The sequence below is a fragment of the Heterocephalus glaber genome, unplaced genomic scaffold (assembly GCF_053883595.1).
Source record: "Heterocephalus glaber isolate CG9 unplaced genomic scaffold, H.glaber_assembly_v1.0 deba00001606, whole genome shotgun sequence".
NCBI classification, from domain to species: Eukaryota; Metazoa; Chordata; class Mammalia; order Rodentia; family Bathyergidae; genus Heterocephalus; species Heterocephalus glaber.
In genome coordinates this window covers 38,892,586-38,914,737 of record NW_028258377.1, presented here as the reverse complement: position 1 = coordinate 38,914,737, position 22,152 = coordinate 38,892,586, and the positions used below count along the sequence as shown (strand labels likewise).

At 51.2% G+C, this 22,152-nt stretch overlaps 1 protein-coding gene across 7 annotated transcripts in view; it reads left to right on the top strand.

Moving 5' to 3' along the window:
- The window catches only part of LOC106010941 (uncharacterized), a 76,911-nt gene extending 54,984 nt beyond the window's left edge, over positions 1-21,927 (top strand). Inside the window, exons 3-6 of one of the 7 annotated variants that reach the window (XR_015444658.1) lie at positions 16,286-16,466; positions 17,404-17,664; positions 19,171-19,311; positions 19,632-21,927. Coding sequence is in view for 1 of the 7 variants with exons in the window: in XM_087194555.1 (XP_087050681.1) it covers positions 928-1,131 (204 nt within the window). In the remaining 6 variants the exon portion in view is untranslated. Of the gene's footprint in view, positions 1-547; positions 1,221-16,285; positions 17,665-19,170; positions 19,312-19,631 lie in introns of those variants that run through there. The other 6 variants (XR_015444659.1, XR_015444657.1, XR_015444656.1 and 3 more) reach the window with 6 other exon arrangements.
- The last annotated feature ends 225 nt before the right edge of the window (positions 21,928-22,152 follow it).

Below are 22,152 nucleotides of genomic sequence, written 5' to 3'. Positions count from 1 at the left end.
GCAGAGAGAGATGCTTTTACACTCCTGCCTTAGCCATGCTGCTTTGACCTCTTGGGATGTTGAAAAACTTAGCTACTCTCAGGGCTGGGGACTTAGCTCGGTGGTTCTGGTGCCTGCTGCACAAGTGCAAGGTCCCGAGTTCGATCCTGGGCACCAAAAAAAACCTTAGCTACCCTCGAGTGGTACACCTGCTACCAGATTAGCTTGTCCTCCTGCAGCCCACACTGCTCAGAGTCCTTAACCAAGTGAGCCCAACCGAGGTGCCCAGCGTCCCTGTCCAGCAGGAGTGCAGGCTGGGCCAGGCTGAGACACCACACTGCAAGGTAGATATGCAGGGCCAGCGCCAGAAGACCAGCCTGCAGCTCAGTCCATCCACTGGGGACAGCAGGGCCCCAGAGGGCGAGAGGATGCTGGCTCGGGCCTTGCCACAGCAGCAAGTTCATGGTCCATTTCTGTCAAAGTGCTGTTGAAGTGAGCACATGGTCCATGTTTCTGGAAGGGCAGATGGCGCCGTGTGTGAGCCTGTGTCCTGCGTTACCCTGTCTAGGCTGCCTGCAGTTTGATGAGAGTATGCTAGAAGTCGGCCATGGCCAGGGAGGTGGCCATCCTGTACACGGAATAGGAAGTTCTCAGCCGCACACTGAGAGGCAAGCAGGGCGTTGCAAATTCCTAATCTGGACACAGAGGCCAAGGAGCAAGGACATGGTCTGGAGCCCAGAGCTGGCTGCTACCCTGAGTCAGAGCTCCCCACCCTACCCGGCTTGAAAGAAGTGCCTCTGCCTGGCCGGCAGCCCTGGGAAACCCAGCTGCCACCTCTCTGTAAGTGGCCCTGTAGCGGTGGTGCTGTGTGGTGATCCACTTCCTTGAGGCGGAGCCCGTCTTGTTACCATTACACACTGTGATGCCCTGATGCAACCCTTTCCACAGTCTGCAGAGGAAGAAACATTACAGCAGCCTGCCGCAACACCACCTCTGCCCAGACCCTGGCAGACCCTGGCATCCTGTTGCTCTCGGCTGGGCTGGCTTCTGTCAGGTCCTCTTGAGGCCTATGAGTGGATCTGCTCTTCCAGTACCTTCACTCCTGGCTGCACATACCAATCATCTGGGAAATTAGAAAATAGCGATGCCTGAACCTGGACCTCACCCCCACCCCAAAGATTCTGCTTAAGTTGATGTGGGTTTCAAATAACTTTTAAAATAAAGTTTTTATCAAAGGCTAACACACACATCAATTTTTGGTTTGGTTTGATTTGGTTTGGTTTGGTACCGGGAACCTTACGCTTGCAAGGCAGGTGGTAGAACCACTGAGCTAAATCCCCAACCCCACATCAATTTTTTAAAAAGCACAAACCATATGTGTAAAGCTGGGTGAATTTTCACAAAGTGAACTTAACCCAAGGAACTGGGATCCAGATTAATAAGGAGCATCCCCAGCCCCAGTGGGGTCCTCTTCCAGTCACTGTGGGCTCCAAAGTTCTCTCTAACCACGGCTCTGGTTTCTATTGGTATCAATTGCTTCTGCCTGTTTTCAGACAGTACATAAGAGTTACATGGTACATGTTCTTTCTTCTCTGGCCTCTTCCACTCATCGTTATGTTATGAGATGACTCACCTCATTGCTTATGCTTGTTGTGGTTTGTTCGCTCTTATTACCATAGATCACTGATGGCAAGCCTTTCCAAGCTGTTAGTAATACAAACAGCCCACTACGGCACGTGTGCCATAGGTTCGCTACCACTGCCTTAAAAGAGTATTCTACTGTGTAGATTTTCCTCAGTTTATCCATTCTACTACTGATGGATGTTTGAATTGTTGTTTCCAGTTTGGAGCTGTTACAACTGCTACTGCTGTAAATATTCTAGTGTGTGCCTTTAGGAGCACATTCTACATTTCTTTTTTTTTTTTTTTTTTGGTACCGGGGATCAAACTCAGGACCTTGAGGTTTCAAGGCAGGTTTCAGAACCCCTGAGCTAAATCCCAAGCCCATTATACATTTGTCTTGGGTACAGACCTAAGAGTGGAATAGCTAGGTAAGTATGGTTGTGTCCTCAGCCTAAGTAACTTTTTTTTTTTGGTACCGGAGATCGAACTCGGGTCCTTGCGCTTGCGAGGCAGGCGACGGAACCACTGGGCTAAATCTCCAGCAAGCCTAAGTAACTTATACCAAATAATTTTCCAAAGTGCTTACCAATTTACACTCGTTCCAGCAATGTGTCGGAGTTCTGGTTGTGTCACATCTTTGTCAACAATTAGTATTTTCTTTTTTACACATTAGCCGTTCTAGTGGGTGTTTGGTGGCATCACAATCACAGCTGGTTTTAATTTGCATTTCCCTGAGGACTAATACAGTTGAGCACCTTTTCATAAGTTCATCGGCCATTTAGGGCATCTCTTTGGAAATGTCTATTACATTTTGGGTAAGAGTGGGTTTTGTTAAAGCTCCTTAGGTAACTATACTGTGCAGCCAAGGTTGAAAACCACTGAACTTGGGCTGAGGATTTAGCTCAGTGGTTCCAGCGCCTGCCTCGAAAGCGCAAGGACCCGAGTTTGATCCCCGGTACCAAAAACAAAACAAAAAAAACCCACCACTGAACTAAAGCACAAATTAGAATCTGCCAGTTCCTTTCTCAATTTCCATCCCTTGAATTTAGAGTTTGGATCTGAGGGATCACATGGACTTGGAGAGAGAGAATCTTCACACACCTACGTGCACGCACACTCTGCTCAAATGCACCTCCCAGTGGAAACAAAGCTTTTGTACAGAGGGAGGGGAGGGGCCTTGAGGGGGGAATGGGATAAAATAAAATTCATTAGAAACAAAAAAAAGCCCAAATGTACCTCCCAGGAAGCAGCCATAGATCAGAGCTGGCAGTTGAGAATCTTCAGGAATGTAGCCTGCACCTCAGCAGGGTCCAAGGAGGTCCGGGGGTGTCCATGGCTGCCACAGACATTTCTTGACCACAAAAATGCCCTGTTGCTGTTCCCCCGGGAGTCCCGAGCAATCATGTGTAGGAAGTGGAGGGTCCGTGCCAGGTGCTTCCCAGGTTCTAGGCCACTGTGGACAGGACGCAGCTCACTCTCGTGAGACTGTGGTCAGACTGGGAGCCATGGAGCACATTCCAGGGACCTGGCTGGAGCTGAGGGAGGCCTCCTGTCTGTGCGTTTTGGTCTGGGGGAAAGCCTTCAGTAGGGTTCTCCCACCAGGGTTCGGGCCAGGCCAGCTCTTGAGTTTTGGGGGCTCCTCTCACCTGGAGTGGCCTCTCTGCCCTTCGTGCTGGACTCTCAACTCCCCGGGGACCCTGCTCCAGGACACCGCCTGGCCTCCCGGTCTCCTTGACCTGCGCTCGTCCTCGCCCAGTGGTGGACAGTGAGGCCACCGGGCGGCTCCTGATTACCTGCTGCCTCGGCCGAGTCCCCATTGCATCATCTGTGCTCATCTTGCCCTGGACTGCAGGGCTCTTAGCTCACAAGTAAGTGACATCCATTAATTCAGTAAGGGTTGCAGTTGAATGATCCAATAATAATCCAGGTTCTTGGGTATGATGAGGAAAGAACTGTCAAGCATACACCCAGCAGTAAGTAGTAAGCAGCCACTTTTGCTGAGGATCACCGGAAGTTGTGCTTAGGGCCAGTTCATCCCAACAAAGGTACAACACTGACCGGGAAAGGTGCCAGGCAACAGAAAAGCACGGCACACAGGTCGAAGGTCGCAAGAGCCACACACGAAAAAGCAGCCGATAACTCAGGCTCTCAGAATTTAAAGCCAGACGCCTCTGCTCTAGGTGCCTCTCCCTGACTCTCTAGGTGTGACTGACTGACAGGGTGCTGAGCCCTCTCAGGGGCTGTTAGTGCGCATGCTCATCCCAGGACTCATGGATCTTAATTATGCTTCTGAGCTGTGGTGCATATTTATGAGCCTGTAATGAGGTGGAAGGGGAGTAAAGATGACTGGCTCAGGCTAGGAGATCCAACGAGCAGGTGCTCTTCCCTAGGGAATCAGAGATCTTCTAAGCTTTTTTTTTGGTACTGGGGATTGAACTCAGGACCTTGTGCTTGCAAGGCAGGCAGCGGAACCACTGAGCTAAGTCCCTGGCCCTCCTAAGCTTTTGTTATTTTATTTTCTACCTCTCAGGACAATGGAATCAGGAATAACTGTAAGGTGCTGTTTTGAATTAAATGGAGGGAAGGCAGTGACTTCTCGGCTCCATTGTTTCTACCTGCCCCAACAGCATCTTCCAACTCAGGAAGGAAGATGCAGACCACATATAGCCTGGAGCTGTGCAGCTGTGGAGCCAGTCTGCCCCATGGGCTCTGTCTGCATTAGCGCCTGGGCCACACACTTGCTGAGCTCTGTGCAGGGCGTCTGGAGTTGCACCTCCAGGCTGGGGCTGGGATGCTGGCCCTGGCTGTCCACAAAGTCCCCTCAGGCAGAGCACAGTGGGCTCTGGTGGAACCCACCACAGTGCCCAGAGCTCAGCAGGAGGGGCAGGCTCATGGGTGCCTCCCTTGTGCTTTCTGAGAACAGCAGGTACCCGTTGAAATCCTGTCCCCTGCACAGCCTTAGATGAGGGGCAGGAGGCACATGGTGCAGCTGACGCTGCGCTGAGTCATGTCACGTCCCAGGGGCTCAGGCCTGTAGGGACAGGGGACCCCATGGGTAGGGGAAAGAGAATGAAGGCCTCATTCAGTTTTCTTAAATCAGTAGGGAAATTACTCAGAGCAGTTTCTGCCTCTACAGGCAGACTGCTGCTAGAGCAATTAGAAAGACAAAGGAGGGAGAGAGAAGCTACACTGAGAGAGGCGCCAGGTAGGTAACACGATTACCCTAAGAATGTATCTAGAAGAGTTCACCCTGAGGAAGCCAGAAACTCAACGACCAGGAAAGCCAGCTCCCCTCACCCACCTGAAAGAATGCAAGGGAGATAAGGGGCAGCCACCTAAGGACTCTTATCTAGTATGTAAGACACACACACACACACACACACACACACACATGTACGTGTGTTTTCACTTTAACATCACTATATACACACCAGATACACACACTTGCACATGTCCCCTTCATCAAGTCTAAGCTATCTTCCTACAACCCCCCCACACACACACACTTGTTCATCACAAAGGAACAGGAAGAAATCAAACTGCCAGAAAGAATGTAGGCAACATGCCTAGGTTAGGATCAAAGACAGCCGGCCTAGAGAGCAGATCAGATGGTGACAGGGCCCACCTGGGAGATGGGAAGACACTAGACCTAAATAAAGACCCAGGGATGAAAGCTGGGGTTGAGGGTAGTCAGCTTTAACATCAGCTTTGATGCCTCCTACCATCCCACCGTGGTTGTCTATCCTATTTTGTTTCCATCTTCTCCCAAATAAACTTCTGTCTCTTAATTCGTTACTGAAGCTGAGAGTTACATTCCGTCCACAGCGTGTTCCAGACAAGGAGTGGTGCGTACAGCCCACCCTGCCACAACAAGGCCTACCTTGGAAAATGCTCTGGGCAGAGAGCACCTCCTGGCTGATAATCCAGGTACAGAAGTTGGGGTTCTTCTGATTGGCCCACATGGTAGCCTGTGCCAGCTAGTGACCAGAATTCTCTCTGAACCTGGAATGACAGGAAAAACTGTCTCTCCAGTACTGTGGGAGAGTTCTAGTTATTTCTCGTTCTTGCCAACAACTGGTAGTTTCTGTCTTCTCTGCCTTGGCCATCTGAGTCTCATAAAAAAAGAGAAGCCTTCCCCTTATTATAGACAGATGAGGTAGGTAGAAATTCAGGCAGTTAGACAGGGCCAGGTCCTCAACAGGTTACAAAGCTGAAACACACCACAGCTGCACTGGAGTCACATCAGCTGAAAACCAGGCCTCGGGATAAAGACAAGATGACCAGACCCGCAAACTTCCTCAAAGAACAGACACTGGGCCTAATGAAGTCTAGATAGACAGCAGCCACCCGGTGGGTGACCAGAGACCTCTGGACCCACCGCTTCCTAGGAGAATCTTTGTTCTTCCCGTGCACGCTTGTTACGTGACTTGTCTCCCGACTGGACCACCGTTACCTAAGTGACTGTACCTGTAACCTTATTGGACAATGTGGCTGTGGCCCACATTGTTCCCAGGTGGGTTTCACCCTCTGTAAAGTGGGGTCCCCGGCTACCCTCTAGGGAGCCCTCCTGCCCCTCCGGAGCTTTCCTATCAATAAATATCTTCCTGCTCTTAACCTCCGTTGTTCCTAGGACTCATTCTTCGACTTCTAGAGAACAAGAACTCGGCGTATCATACAGTTAACAGGTTGGGAGATACAGTGTTTCATATTGCATCTTGGTATTATTTCCTGTAGCACCCTGAGCCTGCTTCCCAGCCTCAGCCTGTTCTTCAGGGATCCCACAGCCCCCAGTATTCGTGCCCTTCCATTCTCTCTTCCTGGGTCTACAAACTCCTTCTCTGCTGGCTCCTGTCTTGCAGCACTTGACCTGTCCGTTTCCCTTATCTGTGACGCTCCCCTCCACCCTGTCGTGGAGGGAAGCCTTGCTGTCTGCTCCTGAAGGCCAAAGTTCTTTCCTCCACCTCAAGTACTCATTTGTTCAGTAATATTGATTCTATACCTTTCTGTGCTGGGCATGGGAGGACTCACTGGTGACTGAGTTCACCAGCGCTGTTCTCCTGACACTTGTAATCAGGTAGGGAAGACAGATACAAACTGTTAACAAACGCTTATGTCCTGGCAGTTAGGATGCGTGCCCCACTGCCCAGCAGCACACGCCAGTCCTTTCTCTGCACCTGCGCACCTGCAAGCCCAAGCCCACGGGTCTCCTCATATACGCACCTTCCTGACCCTCACCACACAACAGGGTGCCCTCCTTTGCCCACAGCAGTCCTTGACTGTATTTGCTCCCCACAACCTAAAGGCAGAGAGCCAGGTCACATCCCTGGGAAACCCCTGCCCAGCCAGCGGGGGTGTTCAGTTGATGAATGAAAGTTCCTGCCAAGATCAATACAACCTGTGTGTATGTATCTCCAGGTTCCAAGAATATATGGTTTCTTCTCTTGTTTTAGATAGTTTCTTGTCTCTTTACCTCATTATAAAAGGTGTTTTGGTTAGGGGGTAACAATGTGACTATATTTGATACTGAATTACACACTTTACATGGTTAAGAAGGCAAATTTTATATGAGATGTTTATTTTACCACAATTTTTTTTCCCACAGAACCAGGGATTGAACTCAGGATCTTTTGCTTGCATGGCAGGCGTGGTGCCACTGAGCTAAATCCCCGGCCCTTACCACAATTTTTAAAGTGCAAAGAATGTAAAAAAAGAAAAGGAAAAAAGTTCTATGTTATTGAGAAATACAGGACAAGTGTTTTGATTCAGATAGACAGAACTGATTTAAAAGTAAGTTGGATCAGGGAAATGCAACTCAGAGCCACCCAGTAAGATACCATATCACATTCTTTAGGATGACTATTATAAAACAAAACAAAACAGATAAGAGAAACAGGAAGGCTTGTACATTGCCAGTTGGGAATGTAAAATGGAATGGCCCCTTGGAAAACAGTATGGTGATTCTTCAAAAAATTGTCATATGATCCAGCAGCTCTGCTTCTAGGAATGAACCCAAAAGAATTGAAAGCAAGGACTCAAAGGATAGTTGTCATATTTGTCAGCTTTCCATCAGTGTAACAAAATACCCAAGATAATCAGCTTAAAGAAGGGAAGGTTTGGGCCGGGGATTTGGCTCAGTTGTTCTGCCACCTGCCCTGAAAGCGCAAGGACCCGAGTTCGATCCCCAGTACGAAAAAAAAAAAAAAAAAAAGAAGGCAAGGTTTACTTTGGTTCTGTGGTCCGTTGGCCCTGTTGTTGCCCTGTTGTGAAGAGGCAGCACATCATCACAGGGACTGCATCGGGAGGAAGTTGCTCAATTCACAGAGGCTGGGAAGCAAAGAGAGAGGAGGAGGGGCAGAGGGGACCTAATTTACTCCCAGTAGGCCCCACCTCCTAAGGGTTACACCATCTCCCAGTAGTGCCACAGGCTGGGGACCAAGTCCCCATGGACCTTTTAGGGACACTCAGAGCCAAACTATAGCATGAGTTCACCCATGTTTGTAGCGGCATCATTCACAAATAGCCAGCGGTGAAAACAACCCAAATGTTCATCAGTAAATGAGTGCATGACAGAAATGTTATATGCATACAATGAAATATTCAGTCTTGCAGGGAATGAGGACAGCCAGGCATAGTGGTGCACACCTGTAATCCCAGCACTCTGGGAAGTCGAGGCAGGAGGATTGCAAGTTTGAGCCCAGCCTGGGAAACCAGCGACTTATCAAGAACTGTCTCAAAATGAAAAATTAGGAATGAGACTTGGGGGTGTGGCTCAGTGTGGCACAGTTGCCTGGTGTGCATAAGACCCAAGGTTGAATCCCGAGCCAGAAAAAAAATTGTGATGCATGCTAGAACATGGAGAAACACTGTAAGGAAGTTCATATTTCCCTCCGAAGATGTGATAACTGGCTCTACTAAGGCAAAGTGACAGTGGGCAGATTAACAGGAGAAAAGCAAACAAATTTATTAACGTGGTTACACACAGAGGACTCCGAGAACGACTGCCCAGTAATCCAATGAGACTCAGATGCTTTCATACCTTTTTTTTCTGGTGCTGAGGATGAACCTCAGTCCTTGTGCATGCTAAGCGCGTGTCTCTCACCTCCAGCCCCAGAAACTTGTACGCTCTGCTTTGCAGGGGAAATGGAATTGGGGTTATAAACAATTTAGTAGGGTAGTAAATTATTTTTAGGGGAGAGAAGCAGCCCAGAGAGCAGACAATGGCCTGAGCCAAGTTCCCCTGGGCTCTCAGTGAGGTGTTGGAGTTTCTCCTCCTCTGCGGTGTGATTTGATGTCCCTTGGTTAAAGGAGGGTCACTGAGAGGGCTGGGTGGCACCTGTGTTACAGGTGGGTGTGGCTGATGGGTAGAGACTGGAGGTCCGGGAAAGCGAGAAAGCCTCTACCTGAGTGAGCTCAGTTGGAAGTCCAAAGTGGCATATTTGAGGACAGCGTTTCCTGATCCCCAATACCATGAAGACATTATGCTAAGTAACATAAACCAGAAAGACATCATATGAAATAGAAAGAAAAATAGCATATGATTCCACTTACAGAAGGTAAAACAGTCAAATTCACAGAGATAGAAAGTAGAAGGGTGGTTTTCAAGGACTGGAGGACAGGAAGGGAGGTTAGTGTTTGCTGTGTACATAGTTTCAGCTTGGGGTGATGAAACAGTTTTAGAGATGGATGGCTGGGGTTACTGCACAACAGTGTGAGTGTACTTAATGCTTCAGAACAGTATAGTTTTTTTGAGACAGAGTCTCACTATATAGCCCAGGCTGGCCTCAAACTCCCAGAGATCTTCCTGCCTCGGCCTCCTGAGTGCTGGGATTACAGGTGTGGGCCACCATGCCTGGCCAGAAGAGTATACTTGAAAATGGTTAAAATGATAAATGAAAAAAGGCACTGTGGGTATACTGTGAGGATAACCACAGAGGAAAAACTCAAAACCATTCACAATCACTAGGCAGAGGCAGCCACTGTTAAAATTCAATGTATCTTTCCATTGTTTTTTGTTCGCTCTTAAAAAAAAAAAAACAGAGAGATGGGCTGGGGATTTAGCTCAGTGGTTCCGGTGCCTGCCTTGCAAGCTCCAGGTCCTGAGTTCGATCCCCAGTACCAAAAAAAAAAAAAAAAAAAACAGAGAGAGAGGGAGGGAGGGAGAGAGATGGAGAGAGAGAGAGAGGGAGAGAGGGAGGGAGGGAAAGAGAGAGGAAGGGAGAGACAGAGAGGGAGAGGGAGAGAGAGGGAGAGAGAGACAGAGAGACAGAGAGAGAGAGGGAGAGAGAGAGACAGAGAGAAAGATGCCACACTGGACCTAGAGGAAGAGCCTCCTCTCTGTCTCCAGACTGTTTCCTCCCTCGGGTGCTGCGTCCTGGGTGCTGCGTCCTCCCTTGGAGCCGTCCACAGCAGGTCTGCCCTTGTTTCAGAACTCAGTCCTCACTGATTTCTCCTTGCTGATTTTACTGCCCTACACTTCCAGGATTGTGCTTCCCTGAAAAATGTCTGTTCCTTTTGTGTGTCTAGAACGGTGCCTCCCAGAGTGATGGGGCGGGGCTAGGTCGGAAGGGCTGCGGAGGGGAGCAAGGGCCTTTCACGCCTGCGTGAAGTCCGCGCTCTTAGCGAGGGCCCCGACCCCGGCTCTGTGCACTGCAGAGCCTGCCGGGCCAGCTGCGGGGGTGGAGGCGGGGTCCCCAACCCCCGCCCCGGTGCCCTTGCTTCTTGGATGCGGTGCTGGGCCTCACCCTGAGACCCAGTCTGCAGCCTTCCAGGAGGTTGCCTTCTCTTGAGCCAAGCCCTGCTCCACCCCAGCTCCCAGGGGGATGGGGGGCAAGGACTCCCCAGCCCTGGACTGTGCCTGGGCCCCGGGAGCAGGCGTTGTAGCTGTTTGATCTGTTTCTTCTCCCAGAAGTGAGCCTCCTTGTGTGCCCGCATACCGGCAGCAAGCCAGCAGGGGGGACCAAGCAGCCAGTCGGGGTTCGCTCCACCGCGGGGGCGCTGTGGGTCCTAGGGGTGTCATGCCTCGGTTGCCATAGGCCCAGTCCCAGTGCCACGCCCTGCGGAGTTCCCCAGGCCCCTGCAGTCGCGCCCAGCCACAGCTTCTTCCCCAGCCTGGCCACCCGGTCAGGGAGCCAGGGCACCGCTGACTGCATTGGTAGAGGTGAGTGAGGAGGCCACAGTCACTCCGGTGGCTGAAGCTCACGCTCATGCTCACTGAGTGCAGATAGCCAGTGCCTTAAAGTAAATAAAATTTACAAAGATAGGCAGTGCCTTCATTTGCCCCAAATCCAGCCCAAGACACAGCCCTTGTCTCTTGTCTCTGAGGCCTCCACACAAGGGTTTATTTAATGCTGCAGCCAGGATCTTTACAGCCCAGTCTTGAGAAGATTATCTTTTTATTGCAACTTTGATTAATGATTGATCAAAAACTGATACTAGAAACACTGAAAAACAAATTTGTCCTAGAGATTAGGAAAGGTTCACATCTGCCAGGCTGTTGGAGACCTCTCCACCTGCTCCCTCCAGGATCAAACCAGGGCACAGGTACACTGGAGGCCTGATTCACACACACAGACACACACAGACACACACACACACACAGCTCCCGCACATGGCAGAAACACAAAAGTCCTCCGTCCTTTTGGAATCCGGCCATAAACTGCAAATAAATGGAACCCTGCACAGGGCAAAGGCCTCAGGGCTTTTAACAGAATTTTTCTTTCTTGTTTCTGTTCCTATTAACGCCTTCGCGAATTAGCAGTTTAAAGGGAAATTTTGGAATGTGAGGAAGAGAAGCTTGTGTGAATATCATAGCCTGCGTGTCCTAGAGACCAAAAGTTCCAAAGAACTGAGCTACATCCAAAGCCAAGCAGGCGAGGGACAGGGGACGCAGAACGGCGTCGGGGTTGAGTGAGCCGTGTCCTGGAAGTGCCTCGGAGCAGGGCCAGGCCATGCTGTCTGTCTGCTTCGGCTGTTTCGATGGTCACAGTGCAGTCCACAGGCCACATCAGAATCGCCAAAGGGCCCAAACCCATGACCTCAGAGTCTGTGGAGCCAGGATTCCGCGTTTCACAGCCTCCCCCACAGTCTGTTCTGCCAGCACCACCCACCCTCTGGGAGCCCAGGAGCAGGCCGGCTGGAACCTCTTCCTGTCTCCAGCTCCTCTGCGTGTCCTGGGGCATGCCAGGGAGCGGAAACTGGCAGTGCTGCCTCTAAACTGAAACTGGAAAATGAAACTGGAAATCACAGCCTCACACCCCCGGGTGCTGGGCTTTCCTTTCCACAGGGAGAGTCCCCGAGGGAGAAAGAAGCGCACCAGGCGGCGGAGGGCAGCGGGGAGGGAGGGGGGACGTGCAGCCTGGCGGCTGATCGGCCTCGGTGCTGAGAGTCGGGCCGGCTCACTGTCAGCCCTGGGAGGCTTTCCTTTCCAGGGCAATTAGGAAAAATTAATTTCATGCTCATGTGGAAATGCTTTTGAGCGGTACTTTAGGAGTAAATCTAGCCCACCTCATGTCAGCTGCCTTAACCCCCTGCCTGATGGGAGGCTCCCCCACGCGCACCAGGGCCTTGCTGAAGGAAGGAGGCGCTTTCTCAAACAGTTGGAGCTTAACTGAGGATCAAAGACCAAAAACTCTGGGCTCCCTTCTCCTCTAGCTACACACACACACACACACACACAAGGAGGCACAATCGGGAACAGCAGCTGCCAGCAGAGGCACTGCTGTAGGGCAACTCTCTTGGAAACAGCAGATTTCCTGAAGGGACTGGAATGCAGGGGAGGAGCGAGGGGGAGAGTCAAGAACCCAGCCCTCTGCCAGCTTCACCCTGTCCCTGTCCGCCTCCCTGTCCGCCCCTTCTCACCTCTTCTCCCAGGAGGAGCCACTATCCTGACCCCCGAACCCCAAGCCCTTCTTAGGTTAAGACCCCTAAAGTCAAGACCCCATCACCCTATATTTGTCAGATAGCTGTGTGATTGTTTGCCGAATGTCTGCCTCCCTCACCAAACTAAACTGTAAGGCCCAGCCCCGGTCTGGATTGTTAGTTGTGTGTCCCCAGGCCCTGGAATACCTCCTGGCATGGACGCACAAAGATCTGTCCAGTGAGCAGTGAGTGAGGGCGGGCCTGCCGAGCCGGAGGAGGACGGCAGGGGCTGGGGGTCTCCAAGTGGCTTCCCTTGAGGCCATGTGGACAGATGCCCCTGCTGTGCTGCCCCAGTCCCCAGTATGTGCAGCATCTGAGGGCTCAGCAGGGAGAAGTGGGGGGCTGGGGTGGTCACCCGTGGTCTCCCCTTCCTGTCCCTGTGTGACCCTTTCTTTACCTGCACAGACGGGCTTCCACAGAGTCAGGAGCTCGTGTCTCCTATGTCCCCAAGGAGAGAGGGGACACCTTAACCAGCCAGGAGTTAGGAGACAAGCGGCCTTGGGTCTTAATGGAGATTTTTCTTTTTCAGCACTAGGTATTGAACCCAGGGTCTTCACCCAGAGCTACGCACAGACCCCTTTAAGACAGGGTCTTGTTGGGTTCTAGGTTGCTCAGGCTGGGGTGGCACTCGCCATCCTACCATCTCAGTCTCCCAGGGGGCTGGGATGATGACAGTGATTTTTAGAGAGGAAGCAGGGGCAGGTGCTGGGGCAGGGTCTCCGGGCAGTGTAGGCTGGGAGGCAGCCTTGGCTTCAGGCCCCACCCACCTCGCTGTCTAACAGGTGACAGGACTGGGTCTGAGCTATCTGGAATAAAACATCCAGCTCTGTGATTCATGGGCTGTATACCCTTGAGTTAGTGACTGAATCTTTGCCTTGTTCGTCTCTTCTGTAAAATGGGAGCAGTTACGGTGAGTTCTGTGCCTGAATTCATGTTCTTGGTACAGGATGAGGGCTTAGTCAGCAGTCATTATTGGCATCTTAGCCCGGGTTGTGAGATCCCCTGAGCTGGCGATCAGCGCAGCCCCTGGACTGATAGCACCATGCAAATGTGAGGACCCAAGGAGCGTTATTTTGGAAATACCGAAGCACAGCTTCCTCCCACATTTGTCTAGGGAGGGACAACAGTTTTACTTATTTATTGTTAAGCTAGAAGATGCACCAAAGGGAGGTGACAAACCGAAACCACCGACCGTTTGAACTGCAGGAGCACCGAAGCCATGGGCCGGTGCAGATGGTGAGGGCCAGGCAGGCCCACTTCCTCCCTGCCTGCTAGGCCTCTTCCTCACACTAGCCAGCTTCCCAAGGCTGCAGGAAGTGGGCCAAGGAGCAGGCCCTCCCCGTGCGGGGGAGGCCCAGGCAGGGTTGGCTACTGCCAGCGCCAGGACAGACTCTTCGAGGTCCCTCTGGGTCCTGGGCACCACGCAGCAGCCTCTGCCCCCTCCACATCTGGGCCTGCCCAGAGTCTCCTCTCTTAGGGTAGTGAGCTTTGGCCAAAAGGCATCCACGCCAGAAAGAGGCAGGCTGGAGAGGAGAAGAGCCAAATCTCTTCTCAGAGGAAATGCACTTGCGGTTTTGAGACATTTTACATCTGTGGTTGGCGTTTCCCAGGGTTCTCAGAGGTGACAGCAGGGTCAGCCCCACGCCACCAAATAAGGTTTGCAGTGACCTTAGCAACAGGCTTCACTGCCCATTGGCTGCCACTGCAGCCGCCCGCCAATGTGGTCTCACGAAGGCAACGCTGGAACCTGGGCAGTGCTTCCGCGTGTGCAGAGACCCAGCTCTGCTGTCAGAAATCACTGTCCTCAGAGCCCCACAGATAGGGACAGCGAGCTGGACAAAGGTGGACAAGGGGGTGGGGCGCGACTGCCCGGCATCTGGGTTTCAGAGTCCACCTGACTGATCCTCACGGTAGCAAACCTATAGCCTTGGCGCAGTGGCCTGGTCCCAGCTTGCCAGCGGGACCCCCCCCATCACATGCCCAGGCTCATTCTTTCTTTCTTTTTTTTTTTGGTACTGGGGATCGAACTTGGGACCTTGTGCTTGCAAGGCAGGTGGCAGAACCACTGAACTAAATCCCTGGCCCCACATGATATTTTTTAACTCTTACATAACCCTGTGAGCCAGTGAGTCTCATTTCATAGACATGGAGGCTAAAGGAAGTTAGGTACTAGCTCAGCGTTGCACCACTAACAAGTAGAAAAGCCACAATTTAAACCCAGTTGAAACAAGTCCATGTCACATGCTATTAACCGTTGCACTGCTTTGCAGTAACTCAGTGTCTCTGTGTCTTCATGTTGGGACCTGGGGGTAATTATACCTCCCAGAGTAGGGGTGAGGATCGCGTGGAGTGACTTATGCCTGAGAAACTAATGCAGAGTAGTGGGTTATCCAACTGTATACCACGCCAGTGGTGGCTTTGGTGTCCCCCAGCCATGTTCTGCTAGTAGCTTGCTTGTTTCTCTGCCACAGCGAAGCATGCTGTTGAAACACTGAGGTTTATGGACCAGACTTCGCTGTGGCCCTCATATTTGGTTTCCACTTCCTCTTTCTTGACTGTCCCCCACCCCCACCCCACTGCATCCCGGACATGGGGAGCCAGAGGAGACTGCTACTCTGGAGGCCCCCAGCCTGAGTGCTGGAGAAGACAGGGTTGGCTGGGCTGGAAGGGGCAAGATCCTCAGGTGAGAAGCTGGAGAGGTCCAACTGTTAGGGCAAGCATCCCTCAACTCCTATACTCCAGGCAGTGCTGGGAGTCACAGCACTGTTTCTCTGAGAGTGTTTTCAGAATTAAAAAGTATACACGTGATCTGGTAAAGCTGACAACACATATACCCTTTACTCCTCCCCATGTGCCCCAGTAAATTCACACAGCACCCCAAGCATCCAGTGTCCATCAACAGCAGACAGTACAAATAAACCATGTGGCATTTCTCCAGTGAGAACAAGGCAGCTATAGCAACTTGCCATGGCTGTAATACTGGGTAATAATACTGTAATGGTGAATGGCTCTTATCAACATAGTGAAGAGCAAAAGAATACCTATAGTCCAGGCATGATGGTGCACACCTGTAATCCCAGCACTCTGGAAGCTCAGCCTGGGCAATTTAGGAATTTAGGAAGACCCTATCTTAAATAAATAAATAAATAAATAAATAAATAAATAAATAAATAAATTTTAAAAAATAAAATAAAAAGGCTGGGGATGTAGCGCAGTGCAAAGGCCCTGGGTTAACTGTATTTTTTTTTTTTTTCAAAGAAAAACAACTGCAATTCCTTTCATGAAAAGTTTAACAGGGACTGGGGATTTAGCTCAGTTGCATGGCTGCCTCACAGGTACAAGGTCCTGAGTTTGATCCCCGGTAATGAGGGAAAAAAAAACGTTTAACAACTGGCAAAACTCGACTGTATTGTTAAGTACATCTGCAAGAAGGCCAAGCTATAAAAAGCACAGGAATTGCCAGGGATTTAGCTCAGTGTTTCTGCCACCTGCCTTGCAAGCACAAGGTCCCCAGTTTGATCCCTAATACCAAAAAAAAAAGAAAAAAGCACAGAAATTATCCTAAATGTCACTTTAGTCATGTGATTAATAGAAGCACACAGGATTTGGGGATGCTCTGTGTGCTACCTCTCAGCCTGAACGGTGGTTATATAGCAATTTGCTTCATGATTATTTGTTAAACTGCGCATATATTTTACGTAATTTTCTGCAAAAGTATTGTTTGAGAATAAAAAATAAAAAGTGCATGTGAATCTCTCCTCGCCAGGACCAGTGCTTTGAATGGACTACAGCCCAATGGGTCTGTCCCAGTGCTGCTCCTTTACTGAGACAGCACTGCGGAGTGCCACCCTGCTTGCTATGCACAGCTGCTCTGTGGATTGAAGATGAAGATTCGGTGGAGTGAAGGACTGGAGGACTCCTGTGACATTTTACTGCAGGCAGGGAAGGTGAGTAGTGTGGGAAAAAGGAATGGCAGAAACCACGGCCAAGATCTGTCTGGACTTCAGGGGACTCGTGCACATGAGCTTGGCATTCTCTCAGGGTATAGATCTTGTTTTATTTTTCCTCATTTCCCAGATCTGATGCAGGCTTTGCCTGACAGTTAACAAACGGTGTCAAGTGGGTGTGCAGTGTGTGCTGTAGGAAATAAGGGCTCACTAGGACCCTGCTGGACAGGCCGCCCACCGGCTCCCACTTCTCTGGAGGGCCTAGCAGACAGCCACCAGCAGGAGCAGCCTCTCAGGACGCCCAGAGCTGCTGCCTGCCAGCCCTTCGCACACGAGCCCTGCTGACAGGGCTCAGACAGGGTTCCTTTCTCCTCTCCAAGCTGAACGTGGCCAGTCCACAGTTCCTTAACATACTGACTGTCCCTCCAGTCTGGAGAGGCACAGAAGGATCCAGGTGTCGTCTGGACAGGCAGAGCATGGATGAGGATTGAAGATTTAGGTCTGCATGCTTCCTTCGGCCGTCAGTGTGGCTTCCAGTGCTGCAGGAAGGCTCAGGGTTGCTGCCCGTTGTCTTTCTTGCTTTGGTGTTCTCGTGGCCTTTATGTAGGTATATTGTGCTATAAAACCTCATGTTGTAGGGCTGGGGACTTAGCTCAGTGGTTCTGCCTCTTACCTTGTAAGTGCAAGGTCCTGAGTTCAATCCCCAATACCAAAACACCCCCCAAAAACCAAACCTCATGTTGTAGTTCTTGTGAGCAGAGTAGTTTTCCCTCCACAATCCTGGAAACTCCCCGAAGGCAGCTGGCTGGTGGTGGGCACTCCATTAAATGTTAGCTAGTACTATTTGCTTTGTTATTTTCTCATTGCAATGGACGACGTTCATATCATTTAATGAGCATGTGCTGTGTGCCAAAAACTGCTCGATGCTGGAATGCAGCCCTACCTGCGGAGCTCCCAGGCACTTGGGAAGACTGGTTGATTGGATGATGAATCCTGGTTGTAGTCCCTGTGATGAACACCTCTGCTGTCAGACATCACTGGCTGCCTTCTGTGTGCTCAACTTAGAACGCATCCTTCCTGTCCTGGAATATAAGTGGCTGAAGAAGACACCCCTATGGGAGAAAATTCCCTGGACTTTTTAGTGAACTGGCTAGGAGTCGAGTCCTAGCTCTGCTGCAAACCCACTTTGTGCCCATGGGTGAGTTACTTGACCTCTCTGAGTTTCAGTTATCTTATCGATGGGGTGAAATGGGGTGAACAATTATCCCTCAGAGGCACAAGAGGATCAAACCAGGTCACCACACTGCAGAAGTCCATGGCTGCCGTTCACAGTTTAGCCTTTCCAGCCTCTGGTGACTGGGACTCAGGGTGAGCACTCTTTCACCTGCAACCTGAAGTTAAGAGTCAGTAAAAGCAGCTATTGTTACACAGAAGTTAGGGGGAAGCAGGGGTCAGGGCAGGGCAGTAGGCTGGCCAGGCTTGGCCAGGCTTTGTTCTTCAAGGAAGGGCAGGGCTCTGAGAAGTGTGGACTGTAGTCAGGCGAAGGCCAGGCAGCAAGGACCTCGAGGCATGTCTAGGAGAAGCGGCTGGGGAGTGAGGGCTCAGCAAGCTGCACAGGGAGTGGGCCCTTCTCTCTAGGAGCAGCCTGGTTAGGACCAAGGTGAGTGCTTCAGGCACCAAGTTGAGAAGATCCAGACAGCGTCTCGACCAGCACCTTGTCTTCTCAGGCAGACAAGCTGGGAAGTTGTGAGTCTCCAAGGCCACAAGCCCAGGCCCGAGGCCAGAGCCCGGACTCCTGCCTGTGCAGAGGCAAGTCCAAGTCCAGACAGCTCCTCCAGCCTAGTTCATGGCACTGCAGCAGGGAGCCCTGACTCTTCTCCTATGTATAGCTATAATTTTTTTCTGATTGTAAAAGGAATTTTTATTTTTTTATTTATTATTTATTTTTGTTGTTGAGACAGCATCTTGCTCTGCAGTCCAGGCTGGCCTTGAACTCAATACTCACTATGTAGCTGTGGGTGGCCTCAAACTCATGGCAATCCTCCTGCCTCATCCTCCTGAGTGCTGGGATTACAAGCATGTGCTACCACAGCCAGTTTGTAAAGGAATTATAAATCACTGTAATTATAGGGCTTTTTTTTTTTTTTTTGAGACACGGTTTCACTGTATAGTTAAGACTGGCCTTGAACTGATTATGTAGCCCAGGCTGTCCTCGAACTCATGGCAATCCCCCTGCTTCAGCCTCGCAAGTGCTGGGATTATAGGTGTGCACCACCAAGCCCTGAATTGTTTTTTGTTTTTTTGAGACAGAGTCTCAACTATGGAAGTTCAGGCTGGCCTTGAACTCACTATGTGGCCCAGGCTGGCCTTGAACTCATGGTGATCCTCCTGCTTCAGCCTCCTGAGTGCTGAGATTACAGACATGAGCCACTATGTCTGGCTTGGGCTTTTAAACTATAGAAATATAAAGAAGAAAATATAGTCACTTATAACCCACTATCCAGGGACCATGAGTATTACAGTGTAATTCCTTTCTCTACATATTACACATAAAACTATATATTATATATTCATTAGATTAGAGTTGTATGTAGTTTCATGTTCCACCTTTTCCATATAAAATTGTGTGTTTTCTGGGAAGGAAGGACTGTTTTTAATGCAGACGGAACTCTAGAAAACATTTTCCTTAAAAACAAAAAAATAGCGAGCCCATTCTTCAGCGGCCGGAGGATATCCTGTGGAGCAGTGCAGCGCCCGGCCTCCCATCCTGTGTGAACTGCAAGGCAGCGGCTGTGGCCCTGAGGCCCTCTTCTCTCCCAGGCCAGGCTGCGCCTCCTGCTCACAGGTGAGAGTTTGGATGAGGCTGCATGGCCTTTCCTTCTCCAACAGGATGCTGGGATCATCCACCCCTCAGACACTATTCATTAATAACAGCAGCACACACGCCTTCTCCAGTGTCTCACCTGAGACGTGAGCACCCTGTTCGACAGATCAGGCGAACACTGCTGCACCCACATCGCAGGCAAAGACACTGAAGCTACCAGCCGGCGGCTGCCTATTTATGAGGCCATACAGCTAGTTGTCTGACAAAGCAGGAGCGTTTGCAGATCTGCCTGGCATCTAATTCAGTGACTTTTTCTTCAAGCTTTTTTCTTTCCTTTTTAGTTCTACTTTTCCTAAGCCAAACTGGAGGCCAGGGCACCGAGAACGTCGAGATGGCATATTTCCAGAGTGTGGAGGAGACAGACTGTACCGCAGGAGCCTGGAGCCAGGCCCCAAAGGTTCTGCTGGCTGTCCCAGGGGCCTGCCCTTACGACAGCCCACCCGGGACATCTCGGAGCTTGTATCTCTGCTCATCAGAAGTTGGAGGAGTGGGTTCGAGGGGGCAGCTGTTTCCTATAAAAATGTCCAGTAGAGGTAATGTCCTTGGGACAAACTCTTTTTTTTTCTATACTGGGGATGGAACATACAGCCTTCACTCTGAACTGTATCCTCAGCTCCCTTTAAAAAAAAAAATTATTTTGAGAAAGGGTTTTGATAAGTGCTAAATTGCCCAGGGTGGGCTCCAACTTGCAGTGCTGGCCTCCCAAAGTACAGGGATTACTGCTGGACACGATGCCCGGTTGGTCATCCTTTTTTTTGGGGGGGAGGGTACCGGGGATTGTACTCCAGACCTTGTGCTTTCGAGGCAGGCGCCGGAACCACTGAGCTAAATCCCCGGCCCTGGTTGGTCATCCTTTTTGACACCCAAGCTAAGGAGGCTCATTCTGTGCCTGAGGCTCCAGTGTCTCGCATTCTGCCCGCTGGAATACGGTCTCTCAGAGGGGCTGTGGAGCCTCGTGTGGTCGACTCCAACCAAGGTGCAGGCATTTGGGGAGCGTCGTCCCCAGGTAATTCCTGTGTGTCCATTTCCTGTTACTGAGACAAATTACTATAAACTTGGTGTCTTAGAAAAACACACATCTATTTTCTTAAAGTTCTGAGGGCCAGAAATCCAAAATAAGTCTCAGTGGGCTAAACTCAAGGTGTCAGCGGGAATGTGTTAATCTCCACCGAGGCTCTGTGCCTGTCCCAGGGTCAAGAGGCTCCACGCGTTCTGCCCTGTGGCTCCTTCCTCTGACTTCAAGTCCAGCAGTGGCTGGTCAGGACTTCCACATAATGCCATCTCTCAGATTCTACCTCTCCTGCCTCCCTCTTCCCTGTTTAAGGAGCCCAGTGATTACATTGGGCCCCCCAGACAATTTCTCTGTTTCCCACTTCCAGCAACCTTAATTCTCCATTGCCACGTATCATGGCGCATCCACAGGTCCCACCCACTTGGACGTGGACATCTTTATTCCACCATGGACCGTTATTTTGCACACCCAGCCAACCTCTCCTGTGGCTTTTCCAAGGGTCTCATCCTCAGGCATAGACAGTGGGCTGGGCCAGACCAGTCGGGATGTGCCCACCACTGGCAGAGAGGTCCTTTCTGCCCAGACACCCTCCCTGCTTTAGCTCACCTCCTCTTCTCTCATCCTCTGCTCCCCCTCTGGCGTAGAGGGAAGCTGGTGAGGCTAGATGCGCCGCGGGAGCCCAGGGAGCTGAGCCCTCCCCGGCCAGACAGCCTGTCTTCCAGGGGCTGGAGCCAGAGCCCAGCCTTTGCGGTCGCGGACTCACAGTCTGAGGGCAGTTGCAGGGTCGGAGGGGCAGGCAGGCACATATCGGAGACACACGTATCCCCTGTGCCTCTCGGCCTCCCTTCCTCAGGTGACAACAGCCTGTCTACCCTCCGGCACTCGGTGGTCCTTTTTGGGGCTGGGACCTTGAGAGGCTCCCAAGGAGGGGAGGCCCCCATCAAATCTGTCCCTGGGTACTGGTGAGGACCTGGGGGATCCAGGACCCCAGCAAGAGGTCTCATCAGCACAGCAGAGCAAAGCAGGAGGAGCTGGACAGGGCCTTCGGTCTTCAAGTATGGTGACCAGTTGGGCTTGGTTTGCCTAAGACTTTCCCACTTTGAGCAGTGGGGGTCCAAGCCCTGGAACTCGGTCAGAGCAAACCGAGACAGCTGGTCACCCTGTCTCCAGGGCCTTTATCACATTCTCTTCCGCTCTGGGTCATCTCCGCTGCTACACAGCCAGCTCTTTGGACTCCTGGATACTAGAAAGACCTGGGGGCTGAGGAAGGACCCCAGGCCCACGCCAGAAAGGAGCAGGCTCTTGCCCCAGCAAGCCCGGCAGAGGAGCCATCAACAGTGAAGACCAAGCTGGTGTCTGCGGGGCACAGAGCTCCCAGGAGCAGTGTGCGTAAGACGGTGAAAAGGAAACCTCTAAACACTTAGCAGCCTGGTCACTTCTGAGTGGTGGATTGCAGGTGGCTTTCATAAATACTTTGAGTTCCCCCTCTGTATTTCTTCCTCTCTGTACAAGTAAGCCATGTTCTTTCTGTATGTTTTTAATAAAAGAAAGCCAGTGGTGACTCAGCCATCCATCTCCAGTCCTGCTGAGGGACACGAGCAGTTGTGCTGGCACCTGTGACCTTGGCTGTGGGCTGGTCATGGCCCCATTCTGCCCGAAGCTCTACTGCAAGGGCAGGGAAGCTACTCCTCCGTGTCCTTCGGCCCCACAGTGCACCCAGGGTCCAGCCTGGCTTGTTCCCTGAGTGAAGACTCAAAAGCCTGATGTGCTCTCTCTTGGCAGAGCAGGGG